Source organism: Sinocyclocheilus anshuiensis, unplaced genomic scaffold, assembly GCF_001515605.1.
Source record: "Sinocyclocheilus anshuiensis isolate Anshui unplaced genomic scaffold, SAMN03320099.WGS_v1.1 scaffold869, whole genome shotgun sequence".
Lineage (NCBI taxonomy): Eukaryota > Metazoa > Chordata > Actinopteri > Cypriniformes > Cyprinidae > Sinocyclocheilus > Sinocyclocheilus anshuiensis.
Window position 1 is genome coordinate 173,194 of NW_015558630.1, and position 13,966 is coordinate 187,159.

The 13,966-nt window shown below is 38.5% G+C and overlaps 2 protein-coding genes across 3 annotated transcripts in view; one reads left to right on the plus strand and one right to left on the minus strand.

Moving 5' to 3' along the window:
• Positions 1-2,384, plus strand: part of marcksb (myristoylated alanine-rich protein kinase C substrate b) — a 3,890-nt gene extending 1,506 nt beyond the window's left edge. Inside the window, exons 2-3 of one of the 2 annotated variants that reach the window (XM_016476823.1) lie at positions 392-722; positions 1,138-2,384. In XM_016476823.1, coding sequence (XP_016332309.1) covers positions 392-722; positions 1,138-1,415 — 609 coding nt within the window. In that variant the 3' untranslated portion in view covers positions 1,416-2,384. Of the gene's footprint in view, positions 1-391; positions 723-806 lie in introns of both variants that reach the window. The other variant, XM_016476824.1, reaches the window with a different exon arrangement.
• Positions 2,385-3,412: 1,028 nt separating this feature from the next.
• LOC107680775 (collagen alpha-1(X) chain-like) lies at positions 3,413-8,217 on the minus strand. The gene is made up of 3 exons (XM_016476821.1): positions 8,140-8,217; positions 7,717-7,849; positions 3,413-5,808 (listed from the first exon to the last, which is right to left on the minus strand). Exons 2-3 carry the CDS (start codon positions 7,832-7,834, stop codon positions 3,968-3,970), a joined length of 1,959 nt encoding a protein of 652 aa, XP_016332307.1. The 5' UTR covers positions 7,835-7,849; positions 8,140-8,217; the 3' UTR covers positions 3,413-3,967.
• Positions 8,218-13,966: the final 5,749 nt, after the last annotated feature.

The following is a 13,966-nucleotide window of genomic DNA, read 5'->3' on the forward strand; positions in this document are numbered from 1 at the left end:
ATCACGCAAAGGAGGGGTTTGGAAAAATGAATCGTTGAGCGAATCGTTTGGGAGTCGTTGAGCAAGTAAGGTAAAAATAAATGCATATTATAAGACAATGAAAGTGTATTTTGACCTTGCATGCATGTCAACCTGTCGTTGGGGACTCCCAAAACCAAAATATGAACCTTTCATTACCCATAATAGGGGCACTTTAAATGGCAACAGCATCAGCCAGACAAAGTACATGAGACTTCACCCACGTGGCGAACCTATAGACTCAAGATAGTGTTTTTCATACAGCCTCTTGTATTTAGTAGGTTGTAAATATGCGAAATTAATGCAAACAATTGTTTTTAATCTTTACACAGTGCAAAAACAGCTTATATGAAGCATTTTCTTATTCCCACAGGAGAATGGCCATGCTAAAACCAATGGGAATGCCTCTCCAAATGCAGAAGCAGCCACGGAGGATGTGCAGGCCAATGGAAAGCACTCTGCCGATGGGGAGGTAAAAGCAGAGGAAGGAAAGGCCGAGGAAGGAGGTGCAGAGAAGGCTGCTCCTGAGGGCGAAGCGGAGAGTTCCGCCGTTGCGAATGGCGAAGACACGGCCAAAACAGATGAAAATGGTTCTGCTTCGGCGAGCAGTGAGCCTGCCAAAACCAAAAAGCGTTTCTCCTTTAAGAAACCCTTCAAACTTAGCGGCTTCTCCTTTAAGAAGAGCGCCAAAAAGGATGCTGAAGGTGGAGGGGCGAATGCAAACAATTGTTTTTAATCTTTACACAGTGCAAAAACAGCTTATATGAAGCATTTTCTTATTCCCACAGGAGAATGGCCATGCTAAAACCAATGGGAATGCCTCTCCAAATGCAGAAGCAGCCACGGAGGATGTGCAGGCCAATGGAAAGCACTCTGCTGATGGGGAGGTAAAAGCAGAGGAAGGAAAGGCCGAGGAAGGAGGTGCAGAGAAAGCTGCCCCTGAGGGTGAAGTGGAGAGTTCCGCCGTCGCGAATGGTGAAGACACAGCCAAAACAGAAGAAAACGGTTCTGCTTCGGCGAGCAGTGAGCCTGCCAAAACCAAAAAGCGCTTCTCCTTTAAGAAACCATTCAAACTTAGCAGCTTCTCTTTTAAGAAGAGCGCCAAAAAGGATGCAGAAGGTGGAGAGGCGGCAGCAGCAGCTGTGGAGAACGGTGAACAGAAGAAGGATGCTGAACCTGAATCTGAAGAGGCCAAGCCTGAGGCCTCCAGCGAAGAGAACAAGACGGAGGCTCCAGCTGAGGAACCGAAAGCTGAGGAACCAGATGAAAACAAAGAGGAAAAACCATCCAATGAGGTAGCTGAAGAGAAGCCAGCTGAAGAGAAGCAAGCAGAGGCTGCTCCTCAAGAACCAGCAGCCGCAGAGAGCTCAGATGCCCCAGCCGCTGCCACAGAGTAAGATGGAAGGTGAAAAGCCCGTTTTAGATCAAATCCGAGGAGCACAAACATGGAAAATTTGTACAAAAACCAATGACATTTCATACCTTCTGTTTTCTCCCATACTTTCATCCATTCCTGTTCCATCCACTACATTGTATATGGCATTTTGAAGGAAGGAAGTTGGATGGAATGATTGGAAGTGAAAGGCACATTTTTCCCCATGTTTTTCATAATTTTTTGTAGCAGTTGTGTAAGTTGTGTGGGTGTGTGTGTGGATGAATGAGATAAATAGAGCATTGCTTGTTTCAAATGTTTTTTTTTTTTTGTTCATTTTCTTTTGTAGGTGAACTATGTTAGTGTCGTAAGGACATTGAGTTAAAATGTTAGTTGAAGGTACTGGTGCCATACAATTGGGTAAATCAAGCGTGTGAGAAAAGGAGCTATCAGAAACAACATCATTGAACAATTTACAGGTGTTACTGGTCAGTTCTCATTTGATTTTACTGTCATTACATGAATCACTAAAACAGGTGCTCAAAACCTCAGCAGCTGCATTGTGCAATACCGCAGCATTATGTATTGGTATTGGTATTGGCTTTTGTCATTGCTGGATTTTACCATGTTGAAAATGGCTTTATCATGTTTTCTTTCTTAATATCAATGGTATCAACTGGAGGTTTTTTTTCTCTCTTTCTGGATATAATCCTGTTTCAGTGAGAATGATGTTCTGAAATGTTTAACATCAAAACATTTGACCTGTCATGTGTAATGCAGTCCAAGTGGTTTTTATTAGAGTTCCACAAATGTTTGAAAAATTGCCAGTGCAATCGTCAAGTAGACTTTTTTTTTTCTTTCCTGTAAATACTTCAGCACCATCTCTACTTGATTTTTAAATGGAATGTAACTGCGTGCAAATCGTTCACAATGCTTCTTTTACCCCTTAATTATAGGGGCACTCAAAACAAAAATAAAGGATTTAGACAGACAATATATGAGTTTTGTTTGAGTACTGATTTTGCAACATTGTCTTTATAATATAATTTTTTTTTATGTGATTTTAAGAATTTTACAATAGAATAATGTGAAACATATGTTGGTTGAGGTCTTATATCCTTCCATCACCATCTCTACCATCAAACCCATTGTGGCAACATATATTGAACAACAGCACCATGATAAAACATTTATGTGATTATATGAGGGTTTGTAGGCTTTATTCCACCTCTTTCTCATATCACAAAGACCTTAAGGTATGAAAAACATTTGATGTGTTGTGTATTTATCCTCAGCACTGGTAAATGCTGTTCTTATAAATTCCAAGAAAAGCCAAATGCTTTCTAAGTATAACATGAATGTTAACAGACACTACTCTGAGGTTTTTAGCCTACCACAGAAGCTAAAGATAATTTAGAACCATGCATTTTCTGCGCTCCAAGATGAACTCCACCACTAATCTAACAACCACAAGATGGGTGTGTTTTCACCCAATATTCCTGTTTCTAGTTTAAATGCTGGATGTTCATCTTATATATGGCAATGTTAAACTTGTGGCTCTCATAGATGGTAAAGACTTTACCCTCCAGGTGCTCTTGTCTTCATTTTTTTGTATTCAACCACTTCCCTCAAACCCTCCAAATGCAGTGCCTGCGGCTTGTGGCTCCCAGCTGATTGCCTCCACCCAGCATCTTCTGTTTGACTTGTCTCTCCACCTAACCCACATCTTTTGGTTGACTGGGTGAACTTGACACAGTCATCAAAGCATAATCCTTTACTTCCCTCTTCTGTTTTTAAGGCACTACTCTTGAAACTACAGAATTTTCTATTATCATTATAATTTTTTTTTGCAACCACCAACACAAAATAGAAATATATCAATTTAGACATGTACTGTTGTAATTCCGTTGCATTGCATACCACTTTGTAGTTACCCTTGTTTTAAAAAAAATCACAACAAATGACTCATGAAATTATTCAGCATACTAAAACACAAACACAGACAGGAACTCTTTAGGAAATATTTTATTTTAGGCATTATGGTTTACAGAGCAAAATTAATCATACGGGATAACATTTATAGATGTTTATTTGTTTGCTTGTGAGTTTGTTTTTCATAATTTTCACCATATCACAATGTTCAAGTCAAATATAAGGATGTCAGGAAGAGCATTCTCTCTGTTTAATCAATAAGGATATAAGGACAACAATAACAGTAAAAATAAGACACAAAGATTTTAACTAGCCATTGTGATCAGCAACAAGAAAACAAAAAGACAAAACAAAAAACTACAAAAAACAACAAGGAAAAGACATGAAATTATCAGGACACAACTTCACATGCTCGATCCACACACAAAAAAATGAAATTGTTAAGGTTTTAACTGTATTTCTATCCCTGATAACGTTACATAAATTACTTCCTTCTTATTGGCACCACTGCTTGGAATTTTCAAGTTGAGATGCTTGTATTTCTCAGAACAATAGCACAGTCTGTTGTGCATCAAGGTTTGCAGAACAGGATATTCTGTTTGAGAAATAGTGATGTTTCATAAGTGATGTGGATGGATCACCTTATCACGTAGAGGCAATCAGGAACCCAGAGAAAGAGCAATGGACATTATCAGCGGCAAAGACACCATTAGCTTCATCATCAGGGATCTGGATATATACAGTGTCCTGCTCATTGAGCTGAAGGACAGAACTACCAGACATCTGGTCCACAAATCCCTTGTTGTACTCATCATAGGTGAACATGACTGGATCACCATTTTTATAAAGTGCCACTAAAGCATTAGCACCATTCACATGCATGCTATAGGAGAAGTAATAAATTCCTGGAATCTGGCAGGTGAACAGGCCTGTCTCGGGATCATAATGCTGCTCTGCATTATACACAATCTGATCAAACTTAATTGGGGTACCAGATGGGGGATAAGGTGTCACAGTTGCAACAGTGAATGCAGACACAGGACTTTTGACAAGAACTGGGAATGTAGTTTCACTTTGGGCCTTCTCAAATATGACCTCACCAGGAGGACCAGGAGGGCCGGGAGGTCCAGCAGGACCTGTAAGTCCAGCAGGTCCATCAGATCCAGGAAGTCCAGGTGGGCCCTGAGGCCCAGGAATTCCCTTGGCAGCCAAACCAGCTGGGCCAGGTGATCCAGGGAGACCTGGGTGACCTTTAAGGCCAGTTGGGCCTGAAGGACCTGCTGGGCCAACAGGGCCTCTTGCTCCAGGAGCTCCTGCCTCTCCGTTTTCACCTGCTGCTCCAGGATATCCTGGAAGACCTTTTGGTCCAGCAGGTCCGGGTGTTCCTGGGGTACCAGGAGCGCCTGTTTGGCCAGCATCTCCTTTGTTACCAGGAGCACCTGTAACTCCCCTTGAACCAGGTTGGCCTGTTGCCCCTGGATAACCCTGCTTGCCTTCAATGCCTTGGGGTCCCTGTTCTCCCTTGTGCCCCTTCAGCCCTGGAGGTCCCATTGGACCTTGATCACCCTTATCACCTGTTGCTCCCCTCTCACCTGGGAAACCTCTTGAGCCCTGAGGACCAGCTGGACCCATAGGACCAGTAGCACCTGGATATCCAGTGTGCCCTTTAGCACCTGGCTCACCTTTCTGACCTGTTGTACCTGGGCTACCAGCTACTCCCCTCTCACCTTTTGCACCAGGTTCACCTGGTTTGCCATAACCTGGAATGCCAGGAGCACCAGTAGCACCAGTTGCACCTTGTGGACCTTTGGGGCCAGCATGGCCAGGCATACCTGGGGCACCATTCTCACCTGGCTTGCCAGGCATTCCAATTCCAGGAGCACCCGTGTGACCTTTTGGACCTGATGGACCCATGGGTCCAGGTTCCCCATCACGGCCAGGTGAGCCTGATTTACCTGGTTCACCAGGAAGTCCAGATTTGCCAGGTCTTCCAACACCAGGCTCACCAGGCTTTCCAGGAGCACCCACTGATCCTGCTGGACCACTCTCACCTGGTGGCCCCTGAACCCCAATACCCCTTTCTCCTTTTTGTCCTGGTGCACCAGGAATACCTGGATGTCCTTTAATACCTGGCGCACCCTGTGGTCCCATTGTTCCTGGCAGACCTGCTGGTCCAGGTTTGCCTGTTGCAGAAATGCCTGCTGGTCCAGGGATACCAACAGGACCAGGCATGCCTCTGGGGCCTTGAATACCGGGTGCACCAGAATCTCCTTTAAGTCCATGTGCACCTGTGGCTCCAGGTTTGCCGGGTCCACCTGGAGTACCAGGTTTTCCAGGTGCTGAGTAACCAGCAGGACCAGGTTGTCCAGGGGGTCCCTGTGGCCCTGGCAGTCCTTCACCATCTTCTCCTCGGTCTCCAGGGGGGCCAGGAGGTCCAGGTGGGCCTGGCTCACCAGGGATGCCTGGTTCTCCTGCTACAGATACCACTGGAATAAAACAAGAAGTATATCAGTGGCAATATTCATAGTCATTATGTACATCAGTGGCGATAATCAGTTATAGGTAGAATTGTCACATTCCAACTGATGTTTTCATGCAATTCTGTATTGTATGTGATCTAAATTAGATTGACTGCAAATAAGTATAATATACTACGAGTACAATATACCAGTATAAAACTGATAATATACAGTGTTGCTCGAGATCTGGACAGATAACATTTAGACAGATTTGAGAAATGTCTGACTAAAAGTGGTCCTATAACCATATAGTACCTTTTTACACATTTCTGCCTCCTTGGGAAGTGTTTGACTATAGAATGTTTCACAGATATAACTGCAGGCTTTTTGAAATAGAGCTGTTTTCCTAAGAAGCAGGAAGTCAGCATCGAGTTGAATGTGAGTATGTAGGTATGCTCTACAGATCCACTATAAAGTCCTTTTTTATTCAAGCTCCTTTTATAAAAAACAGTGTTCATACATCAGAAATAATACATTTTAAAACTTCAAATAATACATTTGAAAATTTCAGACCTGATATATTGTTGATTCACAACAAATCTATATGTATACAGTTATACAAACAGTTGTATGTTAAATTATAAAAACATTTTTTTGTAATTTTTGTGAAAAAAGTGCTTGTTTCAAATGTAACATTTGAACTTTAAATCTTATATCTGTGATTCTGTTATTCCTGCAATTGCATGCTTTATTGCTATATTGTTGATAAATAAACTTGACCGGACAAAGGCCTACCAGAACATTTATCCAAAGCCCTTACGAGACAAAGTACTTTAGTATTTAATGTATTTTATATATTTTTGTATTCGTACTAATATCAGAACCATCAGTTATCTGTATTGCATTACAATACACATTCCTTTTTGTGCATTTTGTAATTCCACTGGAGAATATAATCCTTGTTTAATATATATATATATATATATATATGCGGCTAGGGCTCCAGTTTTATGATTGCCTTCATGTGGTCAAATCTATTGGTTTGTAAACTGCATCATACCAAATGTCATTCTTCTAGGCACAGCTTTCATGAAACAAAACAGATGTGTCTAGATTTTGCTGTGACACACCCAGACAAATCACTTTTCAACATGTCTCTAAGAAGCTAATTCTAAATAGCTGTTCATAACCTTTAAAAGTTGGTTGGTTTTTATGTGCATATACTTTCACATTTAAAACACTGAATTGCTTCTACTCAAACAAATCATACAAATCTGTACAGTATTTTATTGTACAGTAATACCAATCTAAGGATGACTTCAATCATTATATTTGAACTTTGCGGATTTCATCAAACCATGCAGTTAAACACAATATAAGAAAATAGACAGAAAACAGATAACATACTGAATCTTTCATACATCCTTTAACTTATTGTTCAACACTCCAGACTGGAACTTAGTGAAACATATGGAGAGAGAGGACAAAGATGTATGTGTTTTACACGGAACTAAAGGATCGGTTTTATGTAAAATGCCTTTTTGCTACCTAAACTAAAATGATTTAAAAAATGACTTCCAGTATACAATCAGAGACAGCAGAACAGACTTTATAGTATGATGCATCTGTAAAGGCATGACATGTTTTTGCCTACAATGAATCTACAATTTGAATATTCAAAACTTAGACAGGTTGCATTATACTACTGGAGGAAGCACAGTGTATCAGCAACCAATCAGTGTGCTGGTTTCTACTCATATAGCTTTGCTATGTGCATACATAATTTTTCCCTAAGATTTGTTTTGCCTGCATTAAAACTCAATGTAGCATTCACACGCTAATCTATTACGTCTTTAGATCAAACATGACAGACAGAAACAGATTTTCAGTGCCCTGCAGAAAGCAAAGAGAAGCATTTTTTAATTTTAAACATACCATGGCTTTTCACTGAGTACTGGGGGGCCTTCATCACCTTCTTGACAACATATCTCTCACCATGGGCAGCCGTCAAGGCAACCAGGAGAAGAAGGATGCTTGCTACTCTTAGTTCCATTCTCTGAGGTCAAATCTGCAATGGAATCGAAAGAGTTAGATGTGATGATGTAAAGAAAACTGCTGTTGGTGAAGGCTGAAACATTCTAATGGAACAATTGGTTCAGCCATATTTAAAGTAAACAACAGCTGACAACCATAAACTATGATTTCAGCTTCCATTCCATTAATAATAACTTTGTTTAAACTATAACTCAAAGTAGTAATAAGAGCGCCCTCCCATCTGCACCTGCTGATAGGTGTCATTCAATATCATCGCTTAGTTCCCCAAAACCAAAGAAAAGGGGGAAAAAAATGGACACCTACCGGCATACTTGGGTTCCAAATAAATAAAAAATTTAACACAGCCGCGGCTCCCACTTCTGAATATCCTTGAGGTCAGAGCCAGACAGGATCTGCTGCTGCCTAGTACAATGATGAGGGTTTTTATACCATATCTGGCCCTTGCATCTTTAAAAAACCACCTACCACACTAGTACCTCCCCTCTCATCGCAAGGCTGTAATTACCAAGCACATTTGCCCACTGTTGGCATGTCACTTCAGGATGGCTTTTTCTTTGAGTGTTTAGACCCATGATTAGATCTTGTTAAGCTCCCCTCAAAGCTTCAAAAGATGCATTTAAGTCCTAAATTTGGGTCGAAAAATGTCATTTTAGGTAGACTGTATGATGTGGACTTCCCTATGTATTGTTGTTATCTTTAGAAACATGATGTAAACAATAATTCACACAGAATTCTATCTATCTATCTATCTATCTATCTATCTATCTATCTATCTATATCTAAAATTAAAAACATCAACAATTAAACAATAATCACATAAAAGTGTGTTTTTTTGCTGTTAGCATTGCAAATGTGTTTTGTGTAATTTTTGACTGTATCTACAGACAGATAGATAGATAGATAGATAGACAGACAGACAGATAGATAGATAGATAGATAGATAGATAGATAGATAGATAGATAGATAGATAGATTACACAAAACAATACTAACGCATAACTAACACACTATTAGAAAACAAAGCTAACTTCTATGTGAATTATTTTCACATCATGTTTCTGTTTTCAGACAGATAAAAAGTGTCTAATTGCAAATTTCTAAATAGAATGATTTCAAAATGTTTTAAAGCCATCACAAAACTGCTATTGAAAATCACTTCCAATTTCAGCCTTGTCTGGTCATCTTTACAAATTCCTCACTTTTTTGGACTGTCTGGTGCATTTGAATTTCTCCCAGAAAAACATATACAAAAACATTAGGGGGAAGACAGATTCAGCAGGTTGGTGTGGTAACGGAAATCCTCCTGCTGTCCATAACAACAAACATGATGGATCCAAACGTCCCTGACCATTAGAGAGCATATTTAACTCTTTTCCTTGAGAAATGCACATACAGGGGCCACTTTGACTCTGTTTGTTCAGAGTGTCTGTTCGGAGAGTGTGTGAGGCCTTCATAAAATTTACTATTTCAGGCCAAACAAGTTTATGGTTTTTGAGTGAACTGAAAGTGTTTTTTAACGCAATGAACACTTTCCTTTCTGCTGCTGACAACAGTTCTTTCTAAATGTGTCATCGCACCTCCTGCAGTGAAGTCTCCAGCAAACATACATTTTTGCAAACTATGTTTGTGTTTACAACCCACTAAGCAGGCGAGTGACTCAAACTGCTACTAACATTTAGTTTAATGACAGAGCAAGTATGGGTGGAGTCTGTCTTTTTGTAACATTTTCAGGTTCAGTTCATTTATGTCCTCCTTTAATTTACTATTTCAGGCCAAACAAGTTTATGGTTCTTTACGTGTGTATTTTTGTAAGTGCTTCACCCAGAAACAGCTAATAAAGAATATATAAAGAGACGTTCTGGAAAATACATCTGACTGACTTTTTTACCCTCTTGTGTGGGGGTTACGATGAGAATTTCACAAAGTGTCCAGAAGGGGGCGCACATTTTGTACAGTACCCTTTAAGAGCATGTCTGTGTATGTTTTTGGATTTGTCAGCATCTTCATCAATAAGCATTTCTTGCCATTATGGTCCTTTCATCATGTTTTATTTCCTTAAATTAGGTCTTCTCAAACAACTATCCCACACTTTCCGAGGCTGCTGCTGGAGTTTTTCCCAATTTATTTTTGGGTGCATGGGAAACGTGCACACCCAATTAATCATACCCTCTAGTCTACAACACAAGAGTAGTCTTGAGGTATGATCACGATCAGCTATGTGCGGCAGTCAACAGCTCCTAAATCTTTACATAATAACATGTACTGTATGGTTCAGCCCATATATGATTTTATATATCATATAGGCCTACTACTGTTAACTGAAGCAGAAAGACCAGGTTGAATGGAAGATCCCTTTGCCCACATGATGGAAGATCTGAGCCACATAGCGTATCATTAAGTGCTCCTTGAACATGAAGTTTGTTTCAACATCTCCAATTTTCAGAATTAGTCTCAATCATGTATAATTTTCCAAAGTGGTGCCTTGACATACTAAATAGTTTTGAACAGTAATTGCATTTGACGAGCATTGTTTTAACATGTTCTGCTCTGGAAAACCAACTTTGACCTGGTAAAATACGCCATTGCTGAGAAAATGAAGACATGCTGTTTTATAGACATGGCATGATATCTAAACGAAAGATCACAATATCAGCTGTTGGCAGCATGTGTTTGATTACAACCTACACTCAGACATTTAATTTCTTCCAAGACAGGATTTTTCCTCTTCCTTTAATTCTGATAATTTATTCACTCTCATGTTGCTTCAAACCTGCATGTTATTTTGTGAAAAAGTGTGAAAGGTTTCTTACAATGATCATTTACGGTGACCATGTACACACCTGCTCAAACATTTGGAGTCGGTAAAGAAGTCACATGCTCAGGCTGCATTTATTTGATCAAAAATAAAGTAAATAAAGTAATGTTGTGAAATATGTTTATAATGAAAATTATTTTAAAAAAAAACTGAAAGACAAAAAGCTGAATTTTTTAGCAGCCAGTGCTTCAGACTTCAGTATCACATATGATCCTTCAGAAGTCAATCTAATATGCTGATGTCCTATTATAATCATGATTAAAAATGGTTGTGCTGCTTAATATATATTTCTCCCGGTTCTTTGATGAATAGAAAGCAAGTATTTGAAATAGCCATTTTTTGTGACAATGTAAAAATATTTATTGTCACTTTAAATCAATGGAATGCATCCTTGCGGAATAAAAGTATTCATTTCTTTCAACAAAAAAAAGTATAAATCAAGCTTAATAGCTCAGCTTTGAGTTGTGGACTAAAATTGAATTAGCTAATTGAGTTGAACTAGTTGTGTTAGTTGAATTGAGTCACTGGCAAATTGCTTGTGATCTTCCTCATTTGTAAGTCATTAAAATAATGGATAAAAGCTATTGATAAAAACAATTATTCGTAAATGAACTGATCTGGTTCTTGAGTTCAACTCACTGCCTCAGTGATCTGATTCTTGAGCTAACAGCTCACTGGAAGGCAGGAGTATCAGAGGAAAAACATCTGAAATTTCTCCTTCTGTGTTCCACAATAACAGCACATGGGTTAGGAATGACATGAGGATGAGTAAATTAAAAATTTTGAGTGAACTGAAAGTGTTTTTTAACGCAATGAACACTTTCCTTTCTGCTGCTGACAACAGTTCTTTCTAAATGTTTCATCGCACCTCCTGCAGTGAAGTCTCCAGCAAACATACATTTTTGCAAACTATGTTTGTGTTTACAACCCACTAAGCAGGCAAGTGACTCAAACTGCTACTAACATTTAGTTTAATGACAGAGCAAGTATGGGTGGAGTCTGTCTTTTTGTAACATTTTCAGGTTCAGTTCATTTATGTCCTCCTTTTAAAAATGGTCAAAACGAGCAGCATGGAGAGTTTTTCATTACTCATCTCAAAACCAGAGAGCTCAAGATATGTCCACCTGATGAAATCATGCTTGTGTTTGCTGTATAGGTCATTAAAAGTCTATATTGTCATGTGAGTGATTTAGTTTTCTTTTTATGAGCTGTGTGATAGGGCCATAAAATGACACAGCACTTAAGTTACGGTGACTTCACTTTGCAGTAACAAAGATGGAGAACGAAAGAAATAACTTGGTCTTTCAGCCAAGTAGGCCTCTGGTAAACTCATTACACTCTCTGACCCTCTTGTTGTGGTTACCATCTTACTTTATAATAACCATTATGGCCTGAATTGTAGGCATTAATAAAAGTAACAAGATACTGTACATCTGAATTAATTGTCTACAGAAAGCTACTGGTTAATATGTGTATTCAGTGCCATTACAGACACTAACATTCTACTATAGTGATTTCTAAAAGGGACAGTTGACCCAAAAATGTAAATTCTGTCACCATTTTACCACCCTCATGTCATTTCAGACAAGTATTACTGACTTTCTTCTAGAGAACACAAGAAACACTGGAATTCATCGACTTTGATTATGGACAAAAAAAATAAAAATAAATAAATAATAATCATTAAAAAAAGACATTTTCTATTCTGTTAAATCACTGAGCCCCTGCTGGTGAATATTATAACTACACCATTCCTGGGGCAAAAAGCCTTTTTCTCTATTAATGACCATTGAAAATATGGGGGGAAAATGCCAGTATCACAGAAAATACTACTACTACTACTACTAAATAAATCCTGCTCTAGTTGGAACTCCTTAAAGTTTTCAACCACCTTATAAGAACAGCAAGGGGTAAAGGGCCTATGAGACAACAGTTCTTTCTAAATGTGTCATTGCACCTCCTGCATGAAGTCTCCAGCAAACATTCATTTTTGCAAACTATGTTTGTGTTTACAACCCACTAAGGAGGCGAGTGACTCAAAATGCTACTAACATTTAGTTTAATGACAGAGCAAGTATGGGTGGAGTCTGTCTTTTTGTAACATTTTCAGGTTCAGTTCATTTATGTCCTCCTTTTAAAAATGGTCAAAACGAGCAGCATGGAGAGTTTTTCATTACTCATCTCAAAACCAGAGAGCTCAAGATATGTCCACCTGATGAAATCATGCTTGTGTTTGCTGTATAGGTCATTAAAAGTCTATATTGTCATGTGAGTGATTTAGTTTTCTTTTTATGAGCTGTGTGATAGGGCCATAAAATGACACAGCACTTAAGTTACGGTGACTTCACTTTGCAGTAACAAAGATGGAGAACGAAAGAAATAACTTGGTCTTTCAGCCAAGTAGGCCTCTGGTAAACTCATTACACTCTCTGACCCTCTTGTTGTGGTTACCATCTTACTTTATAATAACCATTATGGCCTGAATTGTAGGCATTAATAAAAGTAACAAGATACTGTACATCTGAATTAATTGTCTACAGAAAGCTACTGGTTAATATGTGTATTCAGTGCCATTACAGACACTAACATTCTACTATAGTGATTTCTAAAAGGGACAGTTGACCCAAAAATGTAAATTCTGTCACCATTTTACCACCCTCATGTCATTTCAGACAAGTATTACTGACTTTCTTCTAGAGAACACAAGAAACACTGGAATTCATCGACTTTGATTATGGACAAAAAAAATAAAAATAAATAAATAATAATCATTAAAAAAAGACATTTTCTATTCTGTTAAATCACTGAGCCCCTGCTGGTGAATATTATAACTACACCATTCCTGGGGCAAAAAGCCTTTTTCTCTATTAATGACCATTGAAAATATGGGGGGAAAATGCCAGTATCACAGAAAATACTACTACTACTACTACTAATAATAATAATAATTTTATTACAGATATTTGGTCATTCAAAAATAGTTGTGTGTTTTGATGGAAAAAATAGCTACCAGTGCAGAAATCCCAAATATTTAAATTACAGTAAATGTTTTGCTATTCAAAAGCAGTTGCATATTTTGATAACTATAATATAGAGATCGTATTGTTAGCTAATCATATTGCTATGTTGGTAGCTTTTTTTTTTCATCAAAATACACATACTTTTGAATGGCAAAGCATCTTTAATGTAATACATTTCATTAAAGTATAGATGTTTTGCCATTTAAAAGCACCTGTGTATTCTCACAAAAAGAGAGGAATTTCGTTATATAGATGTTTTGAAAAAAGGACCTACAAACATAGAAATCACAAATAT